Source organism: Ochlerotatus camptorhynchus, unplaced genomic scaffold, assembly GCF_037179485.1.
Source record: "Ochlerotatus camptorhynchus isolate MF236.1 unplaced genomic scaffold, CSIRO-AGI_Acam_v1.1 ptg000255l, whole genome shotgun sequence".
Lineage (NCBI taxonomy): Eukaryota > Metazoa > Arthropoda > Insecta > Diptera > Culicidae > Ochlerotatus > Ochlerotatus camptorhynchus.
In genome coordinates this window covers 285703-302386 of record NW_027040745.1, presented here as the reverse complement: position 1 = coordinate 302386, position 16684 = coordinate 285703, and the positions used below count along the sequence as shown (strand labels likewise).

Below are 16684 nucleotides of genomic sequence, written 5' to 3'. Positions count from 1 at the left end.
TACCCAAATTGAAAGTTTTTTTTTTTTTTAATTTCCATTATGGTAATCGGATGGCTATTAAGGTGATTCTTTGTAGAGTCCATAAATGGCCGCCACGTAGGCTATACACTCGAATTTTCAATTACCCAAATCTCGGAAATCGGTGCCCCATTTCACCTGAAATTGCTACTTCATATATGATGCAGTGCAGCAAACGTGGAGTAACAATTTGAATGTTGCACGTGTCGTAGAAGCTTATATTTGTGCACTTAAAGTTTCAAAGTGGTTCCGAGAATAAGGATGTCACAGCGATTCACCTTAAGTAGCTTGCATTATATTTTATTTCGAAGATGCAAAATAATCATTGTCGTACCCTGGGCATAACCTTGAGGATTGCTTAACTGCAACTAGGTCCCAGGGCTTGTCTGTATCTTTACATTTTGAAAGATGCACACTAGTGATGCCAGTTGTGATGTAGCGGACCAAAAGTTTTTTGGAATTTAACTACTAGCAAAGACATCATATGTTGATATGTTGTCTTTGCTACTAGCCAAAATTAAATGATTATGTAGTTTAGAATTATGATTTTATCTATGAATTGTTTTTCTAAATAATTGAGTCTTATGACTGCATTTTTTTTTTTTTAATTTATTTAGTTCAAAACTTTTGGAATGCGGCATCACATAGGTAGGGTTAACTACCCCATTACCGGCCTATTAAGCACAACCCGCACTTAATCTACACGCTTAATTTTTTTCGCCGAGATTCCAACAGCCAAGTAGTTCTGCAATTTATTTTGCTGAGATTCATTGAAACAATTGCCGAGACTCAGCTAACAAATTAGATTTTGCTGAGGTATCAGCAAAAGTAAATGCCGAGGTAATCGGCTGTTGAAGATTTTACCGATCTAGATTAAGAGTGTAGCGCAGTTTAGCACCAAACGGAATGTTATTATTACTGATGGCTTCCAAATTAATTTACCTTTCCGTATGTACCGTAAGAATTGATAAAGAGTAACCAATCGTTGAGAAATTGTCAAAAGTCTAACACTGCTTCTTGACGCCAAACTCGGCCTACGGATTCTCAACTCGGCCTAACGCATTGAAACGCCAATGAATTCACTTCGGCCTATATCGGATGAAGATGAAAATTGATTTGGTTGGAGCGCTTCTTTTGTTTTTTGGAAATAATGGGTGCAAACCTTCTTATCACGCGTTCTCATTCACTTCGTTCGGTAGCTTATTAACTAAAGTATCGTACCAAACGCATAATTGACTTATTAAATCATGGATTTATTTGAAGTTTGCTGCGCGATAGTCCCGAAATGGACGATTAGGCCGAAGTAGTTCCCTACCCTACTACCTTTGAATTTGGCTTGATCGAGAGGCGATTTTCTTTCTTTAGATCAAGACGATGAAGTTTTGAAGAAGACAACGATATTAACTATCTGCACGCTGGATCCACATATAGCCATGATAGAGGGATAGAACATCATTTTATTTTCATAAAAACAAAACCATCCGAACAAATGATCAGGAAAGCCCTTGAGGCTCCGAACCATTTGGTGGATTTTTTTTTAACTTTTGGTGTAAAATTTGACAGATGTAAAGTTATCGATTAAGGCTGTGAACCATTTGCCGAGTTAAAATTAACTCGTGGTTAAAAGTGACATTTCGAAAGTTATTTTCTATTTTCGAAAATCCCCGTGCTGTCGATCGACCGGTTTTCGACCCACCGTTGTCAAAATTTAACTTCTTGTCTGTCAGAAATAACCATGCTCGGATAGCAGGCTGAGTTCTTTTCATAAACCGGTCGATCGACAGCACAGGGATTTTCGAACATAGAAAATAACTTTCGAAATGTCACTTTTAACCACGAGTTAAATTTAACTCGTGGTTAAAAGTGACATTTCGAAAGTTATTTTCTATGTTCGAAAATCCCCGTGCTGTCGATCAACCGGTTTTTGAGCCACGGTTGTCAAAATTTAACTTCTTGTCTGTCAGAAATAACCATGCTCGGATAGCAGGGTTAATCGATAACTTTTCATCTGTCAAATTTTAACCAAAAGTTAAACTAATCCACCAAATGGTTCAGAGCCTAAGTATGGTATCCCGGAGAAACCATGCTTCACATGGAAAACCAGTGCAAGGCACGAAGCGGTCGATCGGCGGATTATTGACAAGAAGTGGCTAATCACTGAAGCGAGTTTAAAACATCCACGACAAGATTGTTCACTGAAATGATGGAATCAGAATACGAAGACTCGGAAAATACTCTCATGGTGGTAAGCTCTAACCGGTATCATCCTCGGATTAAATCCCGATCAAGAATGTTCGACTACTTTGATGTTGCCGTCAGAGTTGATCAACACGACTCTAAGCAAACATTTTGTATATCATCCAAACAGGGACGGTATTAAAAGTTAATCCGAGTTGGAGCTTACCACCATCAGTGATTCAAGTTCAATGAGGTACAGTACCGAGGTGGAGCAGAGCGCGAAGTAAACTGATATTAGTTAGAGAAAAAAGTGGTGACTTGCTTTTAGTTGGGATCTTATATGGCAATCACAATAAAAAAATAAAAAATACTTTAAATTATATACCATTTTAAACTGAAAGGCAATTGCCTACGGCACAAATTAATTTTCATTTATATGAACAACGGTTTGTTTACAAGGGGTTAAAATAGCTTAGGAAATATTATTCAAACATTTAAGCCTGGCATATTCAAGAATCCTCCGAATAGCAGCGCGATGGGTAATGCTACCTGGCCACATATATTTTTTGGCTGTCCTCCAATAGATTGAGTAGATTTTTTGTATGTTGCAGGTAGCAACACACCCAACAAACAATTGCCTATTGAAGAAACGACTTCTTGACGATTTTATTCCACTTCATGCTTAATAATACTTGTACTATTTTTAATAATAACTTCTGTTCAGGCTTTGTTCACACAAATCTGGAGAATTTATTCAACCACAACATCGAAATATTTGATGTTGAATAAGGTAGGTCGAGAAGCTTTTATTCGACTTACAAAAGTTGTAACAGAGCTTATTCGATAAAAATTTTTGATTATTCAGTGTTTATTAGACATCATTACTTCCTTAAACAGCGTTGGTATGAAGGTTTATAGAGACGCTTGATTCTCATGTGACATAATGTTTAATTAGACACTATTATACATTTATTAAACGATTATTCAACTACGGTATAATTAATCCGAAAATAAGAACGGGACAGAGCAGGGGGTTGTTTTCTCTCTCGTTAGTGTTTGTAGTGTCATTACTTTTGTCGAAAGCACACACATAGATCCTAGAAAATTTATTACATTACACACATATCGTTGGATGGGATTCGAACCATGACCTTCCGATCACCAGCCGCTTGCCTTGCCATCTGAGCTATCCTAGAATACGTCAAATGGGCAGCTAAATAAGTAATAAAAGTTTGAATCTGAAAACCTATCAGCACTCCCAGCCGTAACTCTAGCTAATCCAAGGAGATGTGAGAATGATTAATTCATTCATAGTTGTTTAACATGAGACCAACGTTACCTCTCCATCGATGCTATTCTTTTCGATAGATCGATGAATTGGTTGTAGTGAGTGATACGATCTAAGATTACGATTTTTTTTTTTTTTTTTTATTATAGTCACTTTAACGTTCCTGGGTCATTTGTGACTTGTCCGGGGATGAGATTTGAACTCGTGACTTTGGCGTGAGAGGTATGGATACTAACCACTACGCTGGGGTCACCCCCCGAATATGATTACGATTTAAATTAATTAGGCGTAGAAAAAAAAAAGGCTTGATGTTGGGTTGGACCCGCGACCTTCTACTTGGAAAGCAGAAACGGTAACCACTATGCTACCAATTTCGTTTTGTTGTTAGCCTGAAGCAGTGTTGTGAAATAATGAATGAATACGCCGTTTGTAAAGCATTTACAAAGCATGAAATTAAAACATGGACGCATAGAGGTATAAGAGCTATTTTGCTGACTGTATTCACCTTTATACAGCAATATTGTAAAGCAATGCAATGGAATCTAATAATGGAGCTAGAAAACATTTATAAGACGTCTAATAAAGCATTTTATTAAATCAATTAAAAACAGTCGAATTAAAGCGACAATGTATGTGCAAATTACACTTATTCAGTTTGTTATTAGATCAAACCTCTGGTTCTGAATCAGGAAGACAGTCAACGTTTATAAATCTCTTAATAAGTAAATTAATCATATCAGAGCAAACGGCGCATAATTCGACATCCTGTTTATTTCAGCAAACGGCACATAATTCGACATCCTGTTTTATTCAGCATTGTTCACTGCTATACAGCATTTATTCAATGGGTATGCTTATTTGTGACTTTGAATTGTTTGTTGGGCAGTTAGTTCGAGGACTGCCAAGACACAGTGGTGGATTAGCTGCACCATTCACCGCACTATTCGGGAAATTCTTGTAGTTTTATAATTTATAACTCACCTCAAAGAAAATGCACGAGCGATCTCTTCTGCTGTCCAAACCACCCTCTTCTTCTCTCCCAGAATCAAGGATACTTGATTGCTGGTAAATACTTTCAGTAGTTCATGTTTAACTTGATCCTTGATGACCTGATCTGAACGACGTTGAGTTTCGTTACCGATTTCAATGCACATTTTTCGAAGCTGTTCCTTATCCTGGTTGACTTCTTCAGTTCTTTGTTTTTTGCCCTGATGGTCTTGGTCAGAATAAATACGTACCGGTTTTTGTGTTTGAGCTGTTAGTAAAAAGTATGGTGTATTAATGAATAATTTTAGCATCACAACGAAAAGTAAATATTACCTGCGTTCGAAGTTAGTTAATTATAGCCTTCCGTTTCTTGGAAAGCTCCGTCAGGTGGTTAATTCTCGTCGTAAGCTTTTATAGCTTTAAATCTTTGTCCATGTCAACTTCCAGTACGTGGGTAGAATTAAAGCCATCGTGATGCTGAAAATCTTCCCATCCAGAATCGTCCGAAGAACCCTTTTCATAACTCGGTTCTGTTACTGGCAATGGTTTTACAAGCTCGTTTGCCTCTAGCAGTAAATCCATGTTCGAATTCGAACCGTCGCAAATGTTGTTACTACTCGGCTTCTCTAACACTGTTCGATCCTAAAAAGCAAAAACTTGCCGGTCGGTGTATTTATGTTTTTATGTTTATATCAGGAAATTGCTCTATGTCACACACACCGGAACTGTGGGCGTTTAAAATATTGTTGACCAACTCCTTCCGCTCTTTCCTACTGTACCGTTGCGACCGGTCACTACTGTCCGCTTCAGTAGCTTTCGGAATGCGGATAGTAGGAACAGCTGAAATAAAAGAGATGATTTTTGTTTTTATTTTATAAAGCCGAGAAAATAAAAATGACTTACCATCCTTAACCAAAATATTCCGCCCGTAATTGACCAGTGTCCGCTGGGTACTCGCATTGTTTGCAAATGCTTCTGGAGCAAAATGCTGAGAGCAGATTTGTAGGGAAGTTCCAGGATCTTTGGAGATATCCGAGAATTTGAGCCACTTCGCTCGCTTCTTGGGATCTTTCAAAAACGTATGAAAACTTAAAAATATGCCGCTTTTTTCGCATTCTCCGGCGTGATTCCGCATGCACTCACTGCGCACCGTGGAATTTTAATATTATCAAACGAGCACTTCAGGAATGAACCAGTTTTACCAGTACAATCATAGAACCAACAATCAATACGAAACTAACGATTTTAAATTGGCTCACCACTTTAGTAGCCTATTGGTCCCAAGCAAACGATTAACGTACCCTATTCTAGTTGAAATTCTATTACTATACTATGTTTGTTTTGATTCGCTATGAAAGTTTGACAGATAACATCAGGGGTGTGTGGATTCATGCAGAACATGCAGGGGTGAGTGAAATAGCTTGGGACTGCTTGGGACCGTTGTTCTGGTACTGAGTGAGCCAAAAATAATAATGATTTTCTTCGGGACCCAGTGGTCTTAGAGTTACCTCTATGGTTCTACGGTACTTGAAAAATATGACTGAAAGGTTACTTACCAAAGGGTAAGTAAAGTAAGTGTTTCAATTCCCTGTGTTACCGATCGATCGGTTTTCAAGCAGAACTCAGCCACCGTTGTCAACATTTAAGTTCTTGTCTGTCAGAAATACCCACACTCAGATAGCAGGGTTAATCGATAACTTTCCATCTGTCAAATTTTAACCAAAAGTTAAAAAAACCGCCAAATGGTTCAGAGCCTAAGAGTTCTGTTGAAACCCAAGCTGTCAGAAAAACATGAATCCGGGAACGAAATCGATCTACCATTTTGGATCGGTATTATGAAGGCATTGTATGGCAGAAAACTCGAGAGTAAACACGTACAAGGGATAGGATAATAGCCACCGAAAGATGAACTCGCACCTGACAGGCTGTTTTTAGATTTTTTCTTTTGATACGCTACCTGCAACAATATTTTTAATCCTTTTTCATTTATGTAACACCTTTACAATATGAAATTTCAAAAATATATACGATAAAGCAATGTGGCATTGGATGTTTTTATTTGGATCAATATTTCACATTTCCGGACTGATTTGAGTGTAACTGTTTTTGTAAACAATGGCTTCAATCACCTAGGGAAAATGGCTCTAATGTTGGCCTATGGATCTAAGATTGGGCCCATCGCTATAAATCTGCTATTTATCCATTGAATGTATATGAACCGTCATTTTTCTTAGTCGATTGCTGAATTTATGTATGGGCCCAAATTAAGGGCATTTAGGCTGACATTACATCAATTTCTTCAATTTCTCGCGAATAAAAGCTCTATTTCGCAAACTATACCTACTGCTAGAGAAATCACTCCCCTACCGGATTGTGTTGTTATTTTGCAAAATTGAGCTTTTATTCGCGAGAACAGTTACTAAAACTAAATCTCAAATCAGTACGGATTTTATTCTTTATCAACCCAAGCTAAAAAAAAAATAAAAAAATAATGCCAAAATTAATTAATTATTGTTTGTTCCTGAGGTACTGTTGCCGAGCAATCAGTTTTTATTTTGGCTGAGACTCTCCTCAATAATGACAACAATCAATTTAAAGATTGTCTGGATCCCCAGGATCTTTTTTGCCGAGATGGATGCCGAGCAGTTGGCGGTACCCATCTCGGCAATGTGTTTGATTCTAGTAGAGATCAAGTAAATTTTTCGAAAACAAAGTTTGTTTAGGGGCACCCTAATGTGTATAGGTACCGCTGTAAATGAAAATTCGTACAGCATGTTGCATATCGTGTGGGGAGTAGGTTCTTCGCACTTGAGACAATGTAGAAACCGTTTTGAAATGTGAATGCGATGCATAACGGTAGGCGTAGAATCATTGCGGAATAAAACATTACCGCGGCTTTCGTCTCAACGAGTTACTCGCAACAACGATCACGTGTTTGCTGAAAATTCAAATTAAATGTTCCGTACATCAAGAGCAAATTTTCATTATGTCGAAAGTAACATTCGCATCGATCAATTGGCCAATTTTAAAGATCAAAATACCAAATAAAAGATAATTAAAAATACCGTTGCTTTTTGATCAAAAAGCAAGACACCGAAAAAGCTCTTATCCGTATAAAGTACGAGTAAATATCAAATTGGCACCGTTTAACCAAAAACAATACCATTTCAAGTAAAAATAAATAAAATAACCCAATAAGCTCTTTTTTTTTTTTTTTTTTCTTTGATTTGTTTTTCGTCGATCTTGTTTTCCGTGCTGAGCACCAATGCTACCGACGCCAGGGAGGCAGCTCCCACACCTGGACCCTACCTTTCGACCCATCAACTCATGAACCGGGGACCAACGGCTTTACTTCCCTTCCGAAGGAAGGCGTGATCAGAGATGTTATGCCTCAGAACATCCCGGCGGCGCCGACTGGGATTGAACCCAGGCCTGCTGGGGTGATAGGTAATCACGCTTACCACTACACCACCGGCACCACTTCAATAAGCTCTTGTAGGAAGAAATTCTAATCGTATCTAGTTTCAAACAGAGGCACAATAATACAAGTTTGCAGCTCATTCCTTTCGATTAGAATTAAAGTAAATTTGGGATTTTAAGGTTGATTTTATATCTTACTTGTGCAATGGTTTTGGTTCTACTATACTCTTTTTTGTGACGTCTTGATTGTCAAGTTTTCTTCGTACAGCTAAAAAACATCTATTTCAACTGTTTTTTGCCTATTTGCAACAATTTTAAGGTTTTGGCCAACTTCTGTTCTAAGGGGAACCACTGTGCATAGTACCTCATAAAACAAGACCTCAGTAGCGACCAGTGTCTGTTTTTATCATTTCAACCCAGTGTAGATCAATTACGTTCATTTTGAATATCTTCGCTGTGACGTACGAGAGAAACGAACAAATGAGTTCATTATACATAATCGAATAGACGAGTGCACGGGTGAACTTTTGTTCATCTACTGAAACAAAATTGACACAACAGCGGGGCCCTGTTTACTAAAAATGAACACATGAACAGGCATGGAAAATCATTTACATTCATTTCATGCATTCATTTACATTCATTTGCCTCTAACTTTTTTCATCAACAGCCTTCCGCAAAATAATGTATGGAGCTTTAGTAGGTTTTGTTATTAGCTACAACTTTTGTTCATATTTCAAATCTGTATCTCTTATGCATCACCAATTAGAGCGGGCAGAACTAGTTACTGTTTTTCAGTGAATGTAAAATACATTCACTGAAAAACAGTAGTGGCTTCTGTTTGCTCTGGTTCGTCTTGCATAAGAGATATTTGAAATGTTAACAAAACTTGTAGCTAATAACAAAACCTACAAAAGCTCCATACATCATTTTGCGGAATTCTATTGATGAAAAAAGTAAGGGGCAAATGAATGTAAATGAATGCACGAAATGAATGCAAATGATTTTCCATGCCTGCACATGAATAATGCTCGCGTAACATTTGAAAAGGGCCTATCAACTTTTGTAAAAAAAACTTGCTAGGTCTTTTCCATCATAACCGAAGGACGCGCACGCAAACCAAGAGCACTATCGGGAAGGGGAGAATTTTCCCTACCCGATGGTGTTGTTGATTTGCGTGGGCGTATTCGGTTCGCGCGAAAAAGGCTCAACAAGTTTTGTGAACTAAAGTTGATAGGCCCGTTTCAAATGTAACGTGAGTATTATTCATGTGTTCATTTTTAGTAAACAGGGCCCCGCTGTTGTGTCACTTTTTCTAGAGAGAGTGAACTCAAATCCATCCGTGCACTCGTCTATACCATGGTGGGTATACAAATGGTGATACAGCTTTGTCACTATATAGGCGAGGAGGTCGCGGAGTGCGGTTTTAGAGCAAATTGTAAACAAACTCGGTCGCTGTCCCATACAAAAATCCAACATGCCTGAATCATGAATTTGACACATTAGAACACCTATATGTAGTCACCTTGGTCTATACGCGTTTGTTGATATTCACCAGTGCTTGATTATCCATCCCACAATTGTCAAAATTAGTAACGATCCTCAAAAGAAAAATAATCAAATTATCATGTTCGGCAAATTGATTGTTATGAATATTGTCGACCCCAGAGAACACCTCGATATTATCATCCATTCAGCATGAGTTAATAATTTCGCATCGATCTGTGTGTAAAAATGAACACGATACGTTCTTCGGCGCTATATTTGTGTAAAATGAAAATAATCATTTTGCATTTGATCCTCAAAATCATTCCCACCAAGATGAAAACGAATATTAATATTGAAAATAACACAGGCGATATTGACTATCCAGCCACGAATGAACAAAATCAAATAATACCTCTGAGTATCAAAGACAATTCTCGCGTAACATTTGAAAAGGGCCTATGTCCAAAATGTAAACAATCCAGAAAATGAATTGTAAATTTTTCCGCCAGTATTTAATTCCTATATAAATAAATTGAAGTATTTTAGGCATTTATATTGTTCACAATAACAATAGTAACTATATCTCAGTACACAACATCCAAAACATGCGAAACGTTTTCAAAAATACATGAAAATCGATAAAAATTTAATATCACAGTAATAAGCCTTTTTGTGAATCTTTAAATGGTTAGGCCCTTTTTGTTAAGCCGTTGTGCTTGTCATCATAAATTGTAGGCCCTTTGCTAAGCCTTTTCTTAACGTCAAATAAATCATCGGCCCTGCCTCAAGCAGTAGGGCCTAGCTTTGATTTGAAATTTTTCAATCATCGGCCCTTCTACGTCGCTACCCAAGTAACCTAAAGTTCGGATTTTACTTGAGGAACGAACCTAAAAGTTCACATCTGGTTCAAATTTAGTTCCGTGGAACTTTCTTGCTTATTAACAAGGCACTACACGTACAAACAGAACTTAATGCTCTTTAAAGTACCGCCAATATTTATTGGAATCTTGAAAGTTCAACAGAAGTTTCTTGTTCTCGTTCAGTTGAACTGTGAAGTTCACAAAAAGTTAATAAAGAACTTGTTTCGAACCTCTAACACAAAGTCCAATCTTAGTACTAACCGTACTTTAAAGCAGCGCGATAGTTCACAATTAAGCTATGTTGAACTTCTTTCAGACTTTAAAGTACACGTAAAGTTCTAGATAAGACTTTGCAACAACTTAAGAAAAATGTAAACAAAGTTCGAAGGAAGTTCGACTTGAACCTTGACTTGAACTAGTAAGCAACTTTAGAAATGTCAATTTAAGAAATGTTGTTTACGTTTGAAGAGTAAAACGGTGTTCTGCTCCAATCTTGAATATAGGTACAAAAGCGTAAAATGGATTTTTCGAAAACGATAAAAAAGAATGGCTTATTTTATTATCATCGCAATAAACTGTTGGCGAAATGGGAAGCGGAAAACAAAACTGCCGATCAACCAGGTAATATATTATCTTGTAAGTTTTTGTTAATAGCAAATACCTAGGCAAATACTCTTATTTATTTTACAGGAAAACAACAGCCTACCACATCTAAGCATGCTTCGATACAAAAAGAAATTGAAACAGATTTTCAAAGAAATACTGTAACATCCGAAGAAGTTAAACCTGAAGACGACGACAGTGAAATTGAGGATTTTTTTGAGATTGACGACGACTCATTCGATGATTCAGGTCCATCATTCGAAAAAGAGCAATATAGTGATGCATTGGATCAAATGGATTTAAGTGAATGCATTAGATATTGGGCTCTCAAAACTAATCAGTCACATGAATCCATAAATCTGATTATGGAAATAATCAGAAGGAAAACTAACGGGAAAAGGTTACCCCGCTCCGCAAGAACCACATTGAAAACATCCCGGCAAGCAACTTCCGAAATTGTTGAAATTGCTGGTGGACAATATTGGTACCAAGGTATCAAGCAATGCCTGAGTGATTTTTTCCGGTAAGATAAAATTGTGCGCTTTTCTTGTTTAACACAAAGAAAAGGCATATAATTTTTGATCTCTGCACTCTCTTCTTAATATTCTCCTAATTAAAGCAAAAGAAGAAGTACTTTATACACCTGTTTTATTCTTCATCTACAGGTTTACAGAACAGTCACTGAACATCTCGATAAACATAAACATTGATGGAATTCCACTCTTCAAAAGCAGCAAGATACAATTTTGGCCTATATTGTTCAATATTTCGGAAATGCCTGAAATTGCACCGATGACGATTGCTATATTTTATGGAAAAACCAAGCCGACTAGTCTTGATGGTTTCTTGAAGCAATTGGTCGATGAGTTGATCGATGTGCTTAATCGTGGAATATTAATCAACAACTACAAAATTAATGTTAAATTAAGATGTTTTATTTGTGACTCACCCGCACGTGCGTTTCTAAAAGGTTAGTTTAGTTTGGTGTTGATTTATTAAAATTAATGATCAAACTTTTTTTTTAGGTGTTGCTAGTTTTAACTCGAAGAATGGTTGTCTGAAATGCGTGGGTGAAGGCGAGTACTCACATGAATCTCGAACGGTTGTCTTCACGTCGATCAATAGTGCAAAACGAACAGATGAAAAGTTTAGGCAAAATGCATACAATCATCATCAAAAGGCTACTACACCTTTGATAAAAGTACCTAGTTTAAATCTGATTGAAGACATTATCGTAGGAGATCGATTGCACTTGATTGATCTAGGGGTCATGAAACGGTTGCTTCTTGGATGGAGAGATGGAACTTTGGGTTATGAAACGAACAAATATCGCAGATGTTAGGTGGTATACAGTTGCCCTCCGAAATTCACCGTAAGTTACGCGGGATGGACTGTTTGTCCTTTTGGAAGGGGTCCGAGTTCAGCAGCTTCTTACATTATGCCAGTATAGTAGTACTTAAAGAGTTTCTTCCAACCGACAATTATCACCACTTCCTGCTTTTGTTCTGCTCGATTACAATGTTGTCCTCAAATTACTATAAAGCAAACTGGCACGTTGCTAGGAAAATGTTGGAAACATTTGTCACTAAGTACATGGAACTTTATGGAGAGCAATTTTTGACTAGCAATGTGCATAATCTCCAGCATATTGTGGATGAAGTTGAGCGATTTGGACCGTTATCTTCGTTTTCTGCATATCCGTTTGAAAATGCTCTGCAGCGAATGAAACACCTTCTTCGAAGTGGATGGAAGAGCCTTGAACAAGCCGTCAACAGGTTGTCCGAAATTAATTCTATGGACTATTATACCACCCGGAAATCACGTGAAACACAACAGCGAAATTATCCTTGTATTAGAACCTGTGGAAACAAAAAAGTTATTGATATAAATGAGGACTGTTTCTTGAACAATTCCCACAAGAACGCTTGGTTTCTTACCCACACAAACCAAATAGTGTGCTTCGATCATGTTTTGGAAACACCTCAGCTGCAAATCAACGGAAAAGTCTTAGTATCAAAGAAAGATTTTTTCACCTATCCATTTCCTTCATCTGTTTTGAACATATATCTTGGTAATGAAAAAAGTTTATCTTGTGTCGATTCGAAGTTTAGCTGCGGAGAAGCTGCTGTTGTTACATACTGAATGGTCTCGACATTTTCTTCAGAGATTGTCTCAAATGCAGCGGGTGGTGGTGGTGGGGTTGGTGTTGTTGCTTGAGGGAGGATTTCATTCCGAACACTTTCTCTTACCTTGATGATGACGGGGGTCGGTGGAGTGGTTGCTTGTGTTGCTAGGGAGACGGGTTGATTTTCCAGAACAAACATTTTCTGAAAGATATCGGTTTCGCGAATTTGGTGTTTTCTCTTCCGTTGGATTAGCTGACTGACGTCGGAAGATGATTCTCCGGACAATTCCTCCATCAAGCGCTTCCCTTCAGTGAAAGAAGATATAGGATTTCGTCTCACCGTACATCCGAACTTCAGCCATGACTTTTTTGGGCAGCTTTTTTCGTCACGGATCAATTTATTTTGTTCTGCGACACTGTTTGCGTTTGGCCAGAACAAAATGTGTCCACTTTTTGATTTCCGCAACCATTGATCTGGAACGACCGAAAGCTCCTTACAGCCTCGAGCGTTCAATGTTTCCACTACGGCGAATGGCATTTCTGTAAGTAAAAAATATATTATTTTATTAAATTTCATTGAGGTTTGCGTTTCACTACTATACCTTGATGATTTTCTGAATAAAAGAAGTCTCAAGACAGATTAATTTAGTACAATTAAGTAAAATTGTTTTGCACTTTTCGAGGTTACTGAAAACTTCTGCGGAAAACAAAACAAGCTGTCAAATGACAAACGGTGCAAGTTCACAATAAGTTATGTATGATCTTTTACGCAACTTTCAAGTTCAGATAGGGTTCTACATGAACTAATTAGATACTTTAAAGTTCAAAAATAGTTCTTACGGAACTTGAAAGTAGATTTGGCTACTCTGAAAACCATTTTTATGAATGAAATCAGCACATCGAGTAAAATAATATGATTTTCCACTTAGTTCACATAGATCAATGGTATGTATCTCGATTTCAAAGAGGAGGACTCGAGTTCGAGACTTACGGTAAGTAATTTAAAAACATGTAATTTAAATTAAATATTTCAAACATTTATCTTCCGACGACACAGCAGCTCATAATAAATTAGAAGAGAACGTGGTAAGAAGTAAAATAAAAGATATATTTGTTTTCTATTTTGGTGTGTTGATTTCATTCAAGTTTTCTTTTTAGACTGAATAGCATTCCCTCCAACGGTTAAACGAACCATTTGTGAACTTTCAAGTTCTCTTTAAAAGTGAAACAGCATTCTGTTAGAAGCTTAAACATCGAATGTGAACTTGAAAGTTCGGTTAATTACTTAAAAAGTAAGCTGAACAGAATTCTATTCATAATCCTGCGATTAGCTGATTAAGCCAGAAAAGGGCTTTTATCCGAACTTTTGGTTGCTTGGGTAGGCTTATGAATGAAACCTCATCGAACGAAAAAAAAATATATGTTATGCCCGAGGTTAGGCCATTTTAGCATGAATGATTGGAAAAATTTCGTGGATCGGCCGTTTTTAAAATCAAGTTATTTTTGATGATTTTTATCGATAATGCGGAACATTCCTATACGACTGGTAGCTAATTACCAGTGCTACAGAATGGTATCAAAAATCGGTTTGTTTACATTTTGATCATAGGCCCTATTCAAATGTTACGCGAGAATAAATGTCTTTGATACTCAGAGGTTGCCTTGATCAACAGAATGTTTTTACGTCAAAGTTCAAATTCATGCAGGTATAGTTGGTCTATCTGTTAAGTTTGTCTTCATTTTCAGCCAACTTGAGTGTAGAAGGAATGATTTCGTTCAGCTAAGTCCCAAACAATGTTACTGCAACGTAAACAGAATATATAGAAACGTCACAGTGATCCGATGCCAGTGTTGTGGTGAGCAGTTTTTTTTTGCGCAGGGCCCTGCTAATCTTCTCTGTATCGTTCCAATTTTAGTATATGTCCAGCCGAAGCTAGGACTTGTGGTGAGCAGTTAGCGGAAATAATAATATTCAAATCAGTCGTTAAATGCCTGAACAATGATCCAGGACGCAGTATTACCAACAATCAATACGAAACTAACGATTTTAAATTGGCTCGCCACTTTAGTAGCCTATTGGTCCCAAGCAAACGATTAACGTACCCTATTCTAGTCGAAATTCTAGTACTACGCAATGTTTGTTTTGATTCGCTATGAAAGTTTGACAGATAAAATGAGGGGTTATTGGTTTTTCCTATGTTTCGAGGGGTGATTCGACAAGCATGGGACCGAAGATAGTACCAGAGCTGAGCCAAAAAGTTGAGCACGTTTCTTCGGGACCTACTTGTCTTAGAGTTATCTCTATGGTATTACCATAGAGGTAACTCTAAGACTAATAGGTCCCGAAGAAAGGAGCTCAACTTTTTGGCTCAGCTCTGGTACTATCTTCGGTCCCAAGCTAATCGATTCACCCCTCGAAACATAGGAAAATCCAATAACCCCTTATTTTATCTGTCAAACTTTCATAGCGAATCAAAACAAACATTGTATAGTAAAGGGTGATACGGTCAAAATTTGGTCAATATCAACTTGACGTATTTCTTTCAATTTTGCATTTAAAAAACCTGAAAACCCCTCATTTTGAAGGTGTGTGTGTGTAGAATGTTGCTCCTATTTTGATATTGGAATTCACTCTTCAGTTGTCAAAATGCCGTCCAAGCAAGAAGAGCAGCGTATCAAAATTTTGCTCGCGCATCGCGAAAATCCGAGCTACTCGCGCGCAAAGTTGGCAAAATCGCTAAAAGTTGCCAAATCAACCGTTACAAATGTAATTAAAGTGTTTGGGGAACGCTTGTCGACAGCCAGGAAGTCTGGATCGGGGGGAAATCGAAAACCGGAAGCCGCTGAGACGACAAAGAGAGTTGCCGGTAGCTTCAAGCGAAACCCTAACCTCTCTCTCCGAGATGCCGCAAATAAGCTGGGTGTATCGTCTACAACCGTGCATCGAGCCAAAAAACGAGCCGGACTATCGACTTACAAGAAGGTAGTGACTCCAAATCGCGATGATAAACAAAATACGACGGCCAAAGCGCGATCCCGGAGGCTGTACACGACGATGCTGACGAAGTTTGACTGCGTGGTAATGGACGACGAAACCTACGTCAAAGCCGACTACAAGCAGCTTCCGGGACAGGAGTTTTATACGGCAAAAGGAAGGGGAAAGGTAGCAGATGTTTTCAAGCACATGAAACTGTCAAAGTTTGCAAAGAAATATCTGGTTTGGCAAGCCATCTGTACCTGTGGCTTGAAAAGCAGCATTTTCATAGCTTCCGGGACTGTCAACCAAGAAATTTACGTGAAAGAGTGTTTGAATAAACGTCTGCTGCCTTTCCTGAAGAAACACGGTTGTTCCGTACTGTTTTGGCCGGATTTGGCATCTTGCCATTACGGTCAAAAGGCCATGGAGTGGTACGCCGCCAACAACGTGCAGGTGGTTCCCAAGGACAAGAACCCTCCCAACACGCCAGAGCTCCGCCCAATTGAGAAATACTGGGCTATTGTCAAGCGGACCAAAAAAACTGCTAAGGGCGAGCAGCAGTTCAAGGCAAACTGGCTTTCTGCGGCGAAGAAGGTGGACAAGGTGGCTGTACAAAATCTGATGGCAGGGGTCAAGCGTAAGGCCCGGCAATTCGGATTTGGAAAAGCGGAAGCCTAACTGAATATTTTTCCTGAATTTTATACTAATTGAACTTGAAAAAGAAATTTAATTTGATTTTT

General features: G+C 38.0%; 2 protein-coding genes and 1 non-coding gene across 3 annotated transcripts in view; 2 read left to right on the top strand and 1 right to left on the bottom strand.

Moving 5' to 3' along the window:
* The window catches only part of LOC135704990 (uncharacterized), a 227944-nt gene that overhangs the window by 17666 nt on the left and 193594 nt on the right, over positions 1–16684 (top strand). The window lies entirely within an intron of this gene.
* LOC135704993 (uncharacterized) lies at positions 10758–12184 on the top strand. The gene is made up of 4 exons (XM_065226544.1): positions 10758–10860; positions 10930–11365; positions 11508–11812; positions 11868–12184. The coding sequence occupies exons 1-4, from the start codon at positions 10758–10760 to the stop codon at positions 12182–12184; spliced, it is 1161 nt and encodes a 386-aa protein (XP_065082616.1).
* LOC135704996 (U6 spliceosomal RNA) lies at positions 14801–14907 on the bottom strand. The gene has a single exon (XR_010517818.1). It is a non-coding gene; the product is annotated as a U6 spliceosomal RNA (small nuclear RNA).